Source organism: Oreochromis aureus, linkage group 10 (genome assembly GCF_013358895.1).
Source record: "Oreochromis aureus strain Israel breed Guangdong linkage group 10, ZZ_aureus, whole genome shotgun sequence".
NCBI classification, from domain to species: domain Eukaryota; kingdom Metazoa; phylum Chordata; class Actinopteri; order Cichliformes; family Cichlidae; genus Oreochromis; species Oreochromis aureus.
Genome location: NC_052951.1, coordinates 1,455,532 through 1,467,568, shown reverse-complemented (window position 1 = coordinate 1,467,568; position 12,037 = coordinate 1,455,532). Strand labels below are relative to the sequence as shown.

The 12,037-nt window shown below is 41.9% G+C and overlaps 1 protein-coding gene across 5 annotated transcripts in view; it reads left to right on the top strand.

The window, feature by feature from the left end:
* Positions 1-773: 773 nt before the first annotated feature.
* LOC116312908 (phosphatidylinositol-binding clathrin assembly protein-like) overlaps positions 774-12,037 on the top strand; it is a 46,583-nt gene continuing 35,319 nt past the window's right edge. For all 5 annotated transcript variants that reach the window (XM_039618266.1, XM_039618264.1, XM_039618265.1 and 2 more), the window contains exons 1-3: positions 774-869; positions 1,057-1,285; positions 11,490-11,632. In XM_039618266.1, coding sequence (XP_039474200.1) covers positions 1,156-1,285; positions 11,490-11,632 — 273 coding nt within the window. In that variant the 5' untranslated portion in view covers positions 774-869; positions 1,057-1,155. The remainder of the gene's footprint in view (positions 870-1,056; positions 1,286-11,489; positions 11,633-12,037) is intronic.

Here is a 12,037-nt window from a genome sequence, read left to right as displayed (position 1 = left end):
AAAAGATGGTGAGCTTGAAAACATGGAGTGTCCAGCACAGTCTGCAGACTAAAACCCCATCGAGCTGGTTTGGGATGAACTAGACAGAAGAGTGAAAGCAAAGCAACCTACAAGGTCCACATTTATGGGAACTTCTGCTGCAGATATGGGAAGAAGCCACACACCTGCAAGCAGTTATTCACCTGCGGCTCATTATCCTGCTACTCCCGGCCACTATTTAAGGCAGTGGCTCAGTGCTTCTGGTCACTGGAACGCTGTACAGCTCACATTAGTGTAGTCCCAGCTTTATGCTGGGCATACACTGTGCGATATTTTTCAGTCATGTTATTCAGCTTCTGCTCAAACTGTACGATTGACTCGCAGGGGTTAGAAGTTCATAGGTCACGATGCAGGGTCTCACACTATACGGCCCGATGCTCTGATGCGACCTGAGTGCTCACACTGTGCGTCCATAACATGAAGGTTATAACAGAAATTCTGTCGCTCGCTCTCCCTCTCTGTCTGTCACTCACACAGACACGCACATCACCACCATCAACTTTGCTAAATTGCTAATGAAAAACATTGATCAGGCAGCTGTGATTGAGCAGCAGTGTAAATCCAACTATTTTCACGGTTGTTGTGGTCGTGATAATTTTGTGAGGCCACATCGAAAAGGCTCGGATGAGCTTTCCAAAGTTCTACAAGTGCCTCCATCGCTTGAGTCCAGATCACACGCTGCACTGCCGTGCTGCTCCGTCTTATTGTGAAAAATGTAACCGGAAGTAACTTCTACTTTCATTTAGTCCATCTATCGACGACATGTGAGGGAGACTTGAACAGGAAGAGGAAAAAAGGCTACAGACGTACCGGATCGAGTAAAAGGCAGGGTGCGTATCACACCGTTATTTAGTGCCATGATTTTATTTGTCGCTGCACATTCAGTTCGTGTTTTTTAAACTGTGTGAATAATTTTATCTGTAATCGTTTGGAGAGCTAGCTAGCTTATAAGATCAATTTAACGGCTGCCGTCTTCTCATCACTTCTTCTCTGTCTGGTTGTTTCCTGTGTTGTCAGGTGGAGCAGAACCTTTGAAGAGCGACAGTCCGCAAAATCTAAGCCAGTCTGCTGAGACGTTTTTTAATAGCAATAAGAGTTTATTAGGGCCGATACAGAATGTCCGGACAGAGCATTACTGACAGGATCACGGCCGCTCAGCACAGTGTCACCGGCTCGGCGATTTCGAAAACTGTCTGCAAGGCAACCACTCATGAAATAATGGGGCCAAAAAAGAAACACTTGAACTGTAAGTTTCGTTTCCCTGTTTAGAAAAGTTGCACATTTCCTTCCCGTTTTTTCGGTTAATACCTGACTTGAGTGCTGTGTCTGTGGGGCCTGCACATACTGTATATGTAACGCCATAGTCACAGGGCCATACGGTGCTTTTACTATTCAAAGTTATGAGTTTCTGCAATAGGAAGCTTTCGAGAAAAGTAAACCCAACGTGTTTGATGTAAGCAGGGATCTGTATTGTACTTTCATACAACTGTATTTACCACCGGTATGTTATTGCCCACACTTCAACTCCACCTTCAAAGAACTCGCCGAGTAGCTTTAGAAAGTCTGGAGAGTTTAATAAGCCTGTTCCACATGAGGCTAAAAGGCTCAAATCTGTGTTATTCTTTTGAAATACATGATGGGACTTTGGGTCCCCAACGAACATCTTGAAAGGCTCTAATGTCACAGAGCTGTTTGCTTTTATAGAGAACATACATAGGCTGGACTTTGATAACCACAGTCATAATCATTTACAGCTCTGTACAACATGCTCTGTAGCTGACTCCGGTCTTGTTTCTGGAAGCAGCTTTGTGGTTACCGGCTTTAATAACTTTACCAAGAGTTGGTAAATTAGCTTACCAACAAGCTTACCTTGTGCATTGTTGAGGAATACAGCAAGATTTTCTTAAGGGTTTTCAGTAGGCTTAGCTGCTTTCTGGGTCCTGTTGGTGGTGTTTGATGTTTTAAGTTTGAAAGGAGCTTTTCATTTTTTAAACAATTTTACTTACTTTATATCGTGGCAGAATGATTTGCATCAAAAAGTATATTTTAGAGGGACTAAAGGGACAAAATCATTCATGCCATAAAACAGTTACCAATGTTGGAACTATGCTGGTGTCAGTTAGTTGTGATCAAAATTTTATCTTTTCCATTAATTTTTTTCCCTCCTCAGAGCTAGCTTGTTAATTTTTGTTTGCCTTGTTATTGCAGCTTTATAAATTGAACAAACTGTACTAAGCACACGAGTTTTAGTCTACAAACTGTAAATATGTACTAACTACACCTGCTTTGCCAGCTGGTTATCACAGTTTAATGTACAGCGGGTGAAATAAGTATTGTTTAAAGTGTTTAAAGTTTGCTGAACAACATTTAAAAAGGAGAGTACGGTCTGGTTGGATGAGACCAATATTGAACTCTTTGTTGATTCACCAGCTGCTAACGCTTTGCATGGATCACTTTGAATAGCACAGTCAAGCTGGGTCTCTACATCTTGGGATAACAGTTCTGTTTGTGGCAGACATGGGAATTTGCTTAACCTTCTTTTTAAGTTGCTTTCCTTCTTTTCCATCTAAAAGTGTTTCTGCCTCGGTTATCATGCACTCTCTGATCATTTCCGAGTCAGGTTTAGGGTTTTGTGTTTCCTAAAATCGACTGTACTCGCAGTGAACACTCGTATGCTCGCTGTTGTGCCGTAAGAGACTGTGCTAGCTCACTTACACTGTCCCCTCAGTCAGACCCAGGCTGAGAGTTTTGGTGGAAGTTCTTATATTTGGTTTCATAATGTCTCTTTAGATTTCCACTCTTTATAAGTCCAACTGATTCAAAACATATAAGGCAAACTGGCCGTACATTAATTTTTAAATGTTTGATTTTCAGAGTCCACTTTACGTATTTTTGACAAAGCCATGTTCTTTTACTCACTCATGCTTGCACTGTTAGCAAACGTGAGCTCCCAAGCTACTACCTTAGCTAACAGCGTTGAAGGACCTGCATAGCTTGTTCTTCTTTGTTGTCTTTTTTGGCGGTTGGTGGTGCATTACCGCCAACAGCTGGCTTGGAGTGTGGACCAGCATGTCGCTGACCTGCATAGCTGCCTGTCGTGCCTGGTCAAATGTCAGCCACGGCAGCTGGCAGGAATAAAACATCTAACCCAGGGGTAGGGAACGTTAGTCCTCGAGGACCGGTGTCCTGCAGGTTTTAGATCTCACCCTGGGTCACCACACCTGAATCAAATGATTAGTTCATTACCAGGCCTCTGGAGAACTTCAAGACATGTTGAGGAGCTAATTTAGCCATTTAAATCAGCTGTGTTGGATCAAGGACACACCTGCAGGACACCGGCTCTCGAGGCCTGGAGTTCCCTACCCCTGATCTAACCACATAGTAAATGAGAAAATGCTTTGCAGTCCGGACAAATCCCTCTTGGGGTCCGGATTTGTACCGGAGTCCGAGGGTTGGGGACCCCTGCTATACATTATGTTATTAATACATTTGTATATTAGTGGGAAACTGATTTGTTGCTTCAAGCTTTGGTGTGCTAATGTTGTCGTAACTTTTGTTCTAGCAGATGCTATTACCAATTGATGATGGTCCCTTGGGAAGTATTGGGTTCACTTTGATTTACCTTCTGTTTTTATGTCTAAATTGTCTGTCGAATTCTAGTGTCTAATGCTGTTTGTCATTCATTAGAGCTTAGCAAACTAGATACTTGAGGGGCTTAAAAATGGCTGAAGGGAGGATTTGTTCTAAGATGACATTTATTGAGTTATGGTATTAAAACATCTATCATTTCATATTAAAATATACCATTTATTTCGCTGTGTTGCAAAACACGCTTTTTACTGCAGCATGTTTTTCATTGCTTTAGAAAGTTGAGGGTCCTGCAGTATCTTAGCTGTTCCTAGGACTGCGGTCTTCTGGACAGAGATCTCCGATGTTGTTCCTGGGAGCCACTCGCCTAGCTTGGGGGCCCCTGCACCCAATGCTCTGATTACCACTGGGACCACTGCTACCTTCACCCTCCACATCTTCTCCAGCTCTTCTCTGAGCCCTTGGACTGTCCGGCCTTCGGTTAGCCATTCCAGGTGTCTCTCTTCAACTAGCAGCTGGTTCATTTGTGCTGCCAGACACTCATGGAGTGCAGTCAGCTCCTTCAGCCAGTTCTTCGGTCTTGTTGATCCGGGCGGGACAGGAATTGAACTTGCAACTCCCACAAGTCTTATAGTCTTGCCAATATGCTATCCAGTTGCCGAATCAACTAGCCCTGAAGATGGATGGTGCTGGAGCGTCGGGCCCATACCCGGCCGTCACCGGCAATCAGAGTGACGAGTACTGGTATTCTTAAAATTACAATTCAGAGGCAGAGGAAAAGTTATACATTGTCAGAATATAAGCCTAGTATATGGTCTGTATTTTCAGTTTGAATTTCCTTAATATCTACATTTATTTATTTATTGTTTGGCTGTCCTGCACTGTAGCAATCAGAATTATTGTCTGAAGGCCAAAAAAAAAGCCCACCAGATTTATTTTCCCAAGTGGACCATTAAGGCTTTTACTATACCGATCCACTTGATTATCATAGTATATTTAATCTTTATTATTATTAATATTATTATTTATTAATTTTAAGTTTGCACAATCAGAACGGACAGGCCCGGGGGATGGGAAAGGAAGAAGAAGAAAAGAGAAGTTGGGAAGAGAGTTAACAGAAGTAGAGGGAAACAAAAATAGAGGAGAAGAGGGATGGAGAGAGAAAAGACTGAAAATCTGCTTGGTCACCTGTTGGGGGGGGAAAAAAACAAGCAAAAAGAAAACAGCAGATCGAGCCCGGGCCCAGAGACCTGAGATCCATGGCCTGACCGAGCCAAGGGGGGCAGGTCCCACCAAGCAACCAAGCACCCAGCACCGGACACAGAGAACCACCAATGAATAGAATAGAATAGCCTTTATTGTCATTGTACAGGGTACAACAGAATTGGAGTGCCACTCCCTTGGTGCAAAATGCAATAATAAATATAAATGTAAAATAAAAAAGTACAATAAAACAATCCTAAGTACTCAAACAATAGTAAGTACGATATATACAGGATAGCAGCATTAATAAATGATAGTATGAACAGCAGCATAATATAGTGACAGTGACAATATGGTATAGTTAAGCAGGTTCAATTGTTTTTGTGCTTATTTACTACGGTGATAGCTCTGGGAAAGAAGCTATCCCTGAATCTGTTTGTCCTGGTTTTATGTGACCTGTACCGTCGGCCTGACGGTAATAGTTCAAACAGTTGATTACTGGGGTGAGAGTAGTCCAATGCACCAGTGCGTGGAGGCAGCAGTAGAGCTGGGCGATATAAGATTTTTTCATATCACGATATGTTTTTTTCATTTCAGGCGATAACGATATATATCACGATATAGGCCAAATAACTATATTTGAAATAATCAGCAGCTTGTTTTGATTTAAATATTTATTTCCCATAATAAGTTCAACAGGGTAGATGTACTTAAGGAACATGAGACTTTTTCAGATTAAAAAAAGGCAAATATTGCAAACTACACAAAGGGCAGCCGCTAAAGCGTTTAAGTTTCAAAATAGAACAAACAAAACAGACTAAATTGTCAATTCCACTTAGAAACAAAATATTAATTCTAAAAAAATAAATCTTAGTTTGTTTTACAGAAGAACAGACAAAATTGACTAACTTTTGTCAATATCAAATAAACTGAGAACTAAAAGGAAATTCTCAATCTCTCCTTGTTGTATAGCTTAGCTTTTCAAACAGTTTTAACAGTTACTTTAGTCTGACAAAAGCTGAATGACGAATCAGCGCTTTCAGTCAGAGATTGAGCATGCACCGCTTTATTGTATTTCCAGACTTGCTTTCGGCACAATTTACAGTGCGCGCTACTCTGTTTTTTGTCAGACTTGAAATAGCCGAAATACCTTCACACTACGGAACTTCTGTGGCCCTTCCGTTCGACAATCTCTCTGGCATTGGAACCATCATCTGTTTTTTCTTCGGTAACTTTCGCTCACGCTCTCGGTTGATTTTTCTCTAGTCAGCACACTCATTTCCTCCATTACCCGGGCTGCACGGCGGCTGGCTGCTTCCCAAACAAATACACACGTGCGGCTTGGCACTTGTGCTGTACGTAACAAGTCACGTGACGTGACGCTGCGGCTGTGATTGGTTCGGCTCTGCGCTACTTAATTTGGATTGGCTGTTCTTTTTTTTTTTTTTTTTTTTTTTTTAAGAGCGCAAGAGAGATGAGGCCTATCGCAATAGTTTAATTTTTCTATCGAGAAAAAGTTATTTCGCAATACATATCGTTATCGTTCTATCGCCCAGCTCTAGGCAGCAGCCACTGGCAGGAGTGTGGTGGGGGGAGATGGGCTTCCACATGGGGGGCCTGAGATGTTCTGAGAGAGCTGGAGTCTATGACCCGATATGACACACAGATGCAAACCACTGCACCAGCACCCCCAGTGCAGATCACACGCTGCACTGCCGTGCTGCTCCGTCTTTTCACTTTCATTTCTGTGTTTGCGCGTGTGCAGTGTGAGACGCTGCGGTGACGCCCTCACGGCGGCCGACAAACAGGTTTGATTTTCTTACGTCCAAACAATTGATGATCGGGAGCTGGTCGTGAGGTGTTAATCGCTTCTCGTTACCCCATGTATACTACGTGATGCACGACACACGATTAAGGCGGAACTCTGGCTGATCCCCAAAACGGTCGCACGACTGAAAAATCGGCTCAAAATGGGCCAAAATCACACAGTGTATGCCCAGCATTACTCTGCCCCCCGGCCCCCCGCCCCAATTGGCGAACAGAGAACGGTCCCATCACATGTGGTGTTGATGCGTGCTGTTCTCATGTGCATTTAAAACAGGGGAGGGGCATGGTGCCAAAAACCCTGTACCAGATAACAGCTGGTGTCAGCACGGCCCCTCCCAAAACCCTCAATGTCTACATGTATTTAAAATTGAGAAGTGGGCACCGGCACCAGAGGTGAGGCTGAATAAACGGATCGTCCTCTAGATACCATTTAGTGTGCCCAACCCCAAGGCCCTATATGTATGTGTCATGACAGTGGAAGTAATTGAGTATCTAAGTTGTAGAATAACACTGAGGCACAGGGAGAGAGGAGGAATGCCTCCCTGATCCTCAGCGACACACCTGTACCTCAAGGCCCTGCATGTGTGGGGGTGATGGAGCGGGAGGAGGGAAGTAATTGGGGATGGGGAGGGAAGGGATGCAGCGGCCCATGGTGGTGAGAGCCAGGTGGACTGCATTCATCTCTGTAGTGACATCATCTAGGTCACCCAAGAAAAAAACTGAAGGGGAGGGTGGAATGTTACATTTCAGAGACTTTGATAAATCTTTGCATATCCAGCACCAAAACCTCTGAACTGGTGGACAGAACCACAGAGCGTGGATGTGATTGTCAGGTGTGCTGCCTTGACACTGTGAGCAGTAGTTAGACGTAAAACCCATCCTGCACATCTGTTGACCTGTATAGTGCACTTTGTGTAGTATTTTGTGTTGTATTAATTGTAGACTGAGATTTCTAATCAATTTAAAGATGTTTAAGCAAATCTTAGATCAGAAGTTTTGATCTAAGCTGACGGATAGATCTGCTTCCCATTTTGAAATAGGAAGAGATACTGAGTCTTCATTAATCCCATGCAAATGTACACCTATCTGGAACAACCCGTCATTTTTAGAAACTCCCACCATACTGACAGAGAGGAGCTGATGTTGATGCTTTTAAAGCCTTCATGTCGTTTGATGTTTGAGCTGATAAATGGTAGGTCTGAAATCTCTAGATTATTGCATAGTGCCTGTTCAACATCTAGCCAAGGCTCATCCAAGGGGGTGTGTTTAACCATCCTGAGATGAACTGAAGCCTGTTGGCTAAGAAGTATTGTTGAAAGTTAGGCAAATCTAGTCCTCCTTTATCCTTGGTAGTGTTTTTAAGCTGATGGTTTGTTCGGGATCACTGAGAATAAACAATTTATTTTTAGCAAGACCATCATTTTTATTGCAGCGACCCTTACCATGAGTGATATGGGTAGAGATTTCCATCTACCCAGATTGTCTTCTACTTTCTTTTTTTTTCTTCTTGTGGTTTAATTTAGTTAATTCTGCAAGTGTAGGAGAGATCTCGTCTGATCTCAGAAGCTAAGCAGGTTTGGGCTTGGTTAGTACTTGGAATGGAGACCGCCTGGGAATACCAGGTGCTGTAAGCTTGGGCTGGCTGTAGCTCAGACTATAGAGCAGGTCATCTACTGAGCGGAAGGTTGGTGGTTTGATTCCTGTCTGCATGCCAAATATCCTTGGGCAAGATACTATCCCCAAGTTGCTCTCCGATGCATTCATCGGTGTGTGAAAGTTAGGTAGAAAGCACTAAGAAAATTGTGGTTGAGTGAGTGGGTGAAAGCACAAGTTGTGTAAAGCGCTTTGAGTCCTCAAGATTGAGTAGAAAAGTGCTATATAAGAACCAGTCCATTTACCATATACCATACCTAAATATTTAATATTTCCAGATTGCAGTGGGGTGGAAGAAGGATTATGGAAGGATTATAAATCGGAAGAACTGTAGATTTTAACCAGTTTACTGAATAATCTGAAACTCTTGCTAAAGCGTTTATTAGTGTAAATACCTCAGAGAGATTGGTTTGTGAGTGCTGGAGAAAAAGCAGCACATCATCCGCATAAAGAGTGATGTATTTCATTTCATGCCCTGAATCACTGCAGCCTGTTTAACTGCTGCTGCTAGTGGTTGGATAAAAACTGCAGTGGAGGGGAGAGTGGGCATCCCTGCCTGGAAACCCTCAGGAGGCAGAAGCTGGAGGATGTTTGGTCATTTGTTCTGACACAAGCTGTTGGGGAATTATATCATATTTTTACCAGTTTATGAACGAGTTTCAAAACCAAATTTGTGTAAAGTTGCAAATAAAAATTTCCAGTTGACTCTGTCAAACGCTTTTTCTGCATCTAGAATAGAGATGGCACGATACCACTTTTTTATGTCCGATACCGATATCATAAATTTGGATATCTGCCGATACCGATATGAATCCGATATAGTGTGTTTTTTAATCAATAAAACTGTTTTTTAATATCTTGCTGCATTTTGTATAAGTTCATACTCAAGTTTAAATAAACAACAACACTAAAGCTATTCTGTTATACCTGTATGTAAAAAATACACTGCACCCAAAATATTTCATAGTTCAGCAACACTGATCAATCTAATAAACTTAAACCTGCTCCATCCTCCCTATTCTGGTATTTTAAAGAGTACTTTGCAGAAATATTAAGCAACCTAACTAATAGGGTTGCAAACTCCCAGCAAAAGAAAATAGGGAACCACCCCCCACCCTCCACCTCATGATGCTTAATCGATGTAATCAACTTTAATTTGATGCATGGTGAAAAAAAATGCACAGAAATAAATTATTTTTCAAGAATAATTAAATCGATTCAACATCTTTCTTCTACAGAGTTGCAGACTGCACAGATGGTACCTTCCCAAAGGAAAAAGTACTATAGCTTACTAGGGTATATTAGACTTAACAGTTACTATATACAGTAATGGACTTCTATACATTTTACATCAGATTAAAACTTTGGGTGTAAGATTCAGATAATTATTTATTAAAAGCTAGACATTTTAAATGAGAATAAGAAAGAAAAGTATGTCTTTGTGCCCCCTTTTCCCTGTTCATGCCCTATCGGCCCCCCTGGCTACACTTTGCTAGATCCGCCCCTGCACAGTTACCAGCCGTCAGCTACGTAGAAAAGGATCCTGGTGTAGAAAGTAATATTAAATACATTCTAACAACAGCTTATCAAGCTTAAACGTGCTGCTGTTGTTCAGCCGCTGGTTTCCTCTTTCTGGTGCAAAGTGGGCCAAAAACAAAGAAGAGAGACGGACTCGCGACAGAAAAGCCGATCAGCTGATCATTGATCAGTTTCATGATTGAAGTAGCAGCAGGAGAGGGAGAGAGAGAGGCAGTCGCTCCATATATCGGTTGTTAAGCTTAACGTGGGAACGCTTTACAAACATTCAGAGATGAACTTACACACTTGCTTTACTTCTCTCTGGGATAACTTCCTCGGAGATGAAATGCTGGTTTGGTAGCGAGGCTACAAATACACGCAGCCGCTCTATCACGTGAGCACACTGCTCCTACGTGCTACGGTTATGAGCCGAGTTACGCTGTGTCGCAAGTTTTTTGAGGTGCTTTTTTGATATTTAATGGATCGGATTACATTTTTTATTTCCCTCCGATATCCGATCCAGTAATTTAGGTCAGTATCGGACCGATACCGATACGTAATATCGGATTGGTCCATCTCTAATCTAGAAACAATACTGTGGTTTCAGTGTTTTTACTGCATGAACAGTCTATTAAATTAAGTAATCTACGTGTATTTGTTGATGAGTGCCTTTCTTTTATGAAACCAATTTGGTCAGGATGAATTATGAGGGGGGTTCTCTTCTCTCATCTCAGAGCTTTGCAGATTATTTTCAGGTCTACATTAATAAGGAATATTGGACGATAGCTGGCAGTAAACACAGGGTCTCTGCCTGGTTTTAGCAGGAGACTAATGTTGGCAGAATTCATGTTTGGTGGTAGTCTGCCATTTTCCTTGATTTTCTGCAACACTCTGTGAATACTGAATTGTCCAGAATTCCGCTGGAAAGCCATCTGCACCTGGAGCCTTATTGTTGGGCAAACTTATCAGGGCTTCCTGGAGTTCACCTGGTGTCAGCGGTGCGTCCACTGCTATTGCTTGACTGTCTGGTAATTTTGGAAGAGTAATGTTGTCAAAGAACTGATCAACAGTTTATCTGTTGTGAATATAAAGTTTTGTAAAAGTCCCTGAAAGTGTTGTTTATTCTTTCAGGGTCATAGATGGTGTTCCCGGATAAATCTTTAATCACACACACAGTTGTTTTTTCTTTCGTTATTCTTAACTGCTCAGCTAGAAACCGGATTTATTACCATGTTAAAAATTTAGCAAGTGAAGTCTTTGTACTAAAAATTGTGTTGTTTTTTTTTCTTTTTTAAAATTAAACATTTCTTTTAATTAAAGTTTTGCATTACAACATTTGCAACTTTGTTCCGTATTTGGCAAATGCATTTCGTTGCCTTGTACTTGTGACATGTGCAATGACAATAAAGCTGAATTCTATTCTATTCAGTATTTCCTTTCCTGGTGGGACATGTAGGCCTCTTCTAAAGATTTGATGATTTCTTCTAATTCCTGAATATGTTTGTTTTCTTTTTACGTGATGAGAATGAAATTATTTTAGCTCTCATCACAGCTTTCCTGCTTCCCAGAGAACAGACGCTGATGTTTCGGGCAGGTCATTATTGCCTCAGTATGACTTTGGCTTATCATTTCCCACTGTGCATTTTTCACTCATCCTGCAGACTTGATTCAGTGCACCAACGAGATGAATGTGAACATCCCTCAGCTGGCTGATACACTGTTTGAGCGGACTACCAGCACCAGCTGGGTGGTTGTCTTCAAGTCTCTCACCACTACACACCATCTGATGGTCTATGGCAATGAGGTCAGCAAGCGGACATGAAACGCTACATGTACAAAGGCTAATTTACACCACTCAGAAACCGTCATAGCTTTAACACTGTCTGTGAACACTGGTTTAAGAAATAGGTGTTTAAAGTATTTAGAACATGTTTAGCGCCATCTTGTGCCAATACAGAATGTGAGGTCAACGGGTTGGTTAGTGGCAGCTAATAGGCTAACATTAGGTATGTTAAATAACTAGTAAGGTAACTAGTAATTAAGTGAAAAACAAGGCCCCTCGCTGCAACAGTGAGCTTTATGTTAAGAAACCAAGAATATTCTGTCCACTTTCACTGTCTGTAGCACTAACTGGTTCTGTGTTGTTTGGCTAGCTGCACTGAAACAGGCAAGTCCACATGTTAGCTGTAATGTTTGTATTTGTAAAGCA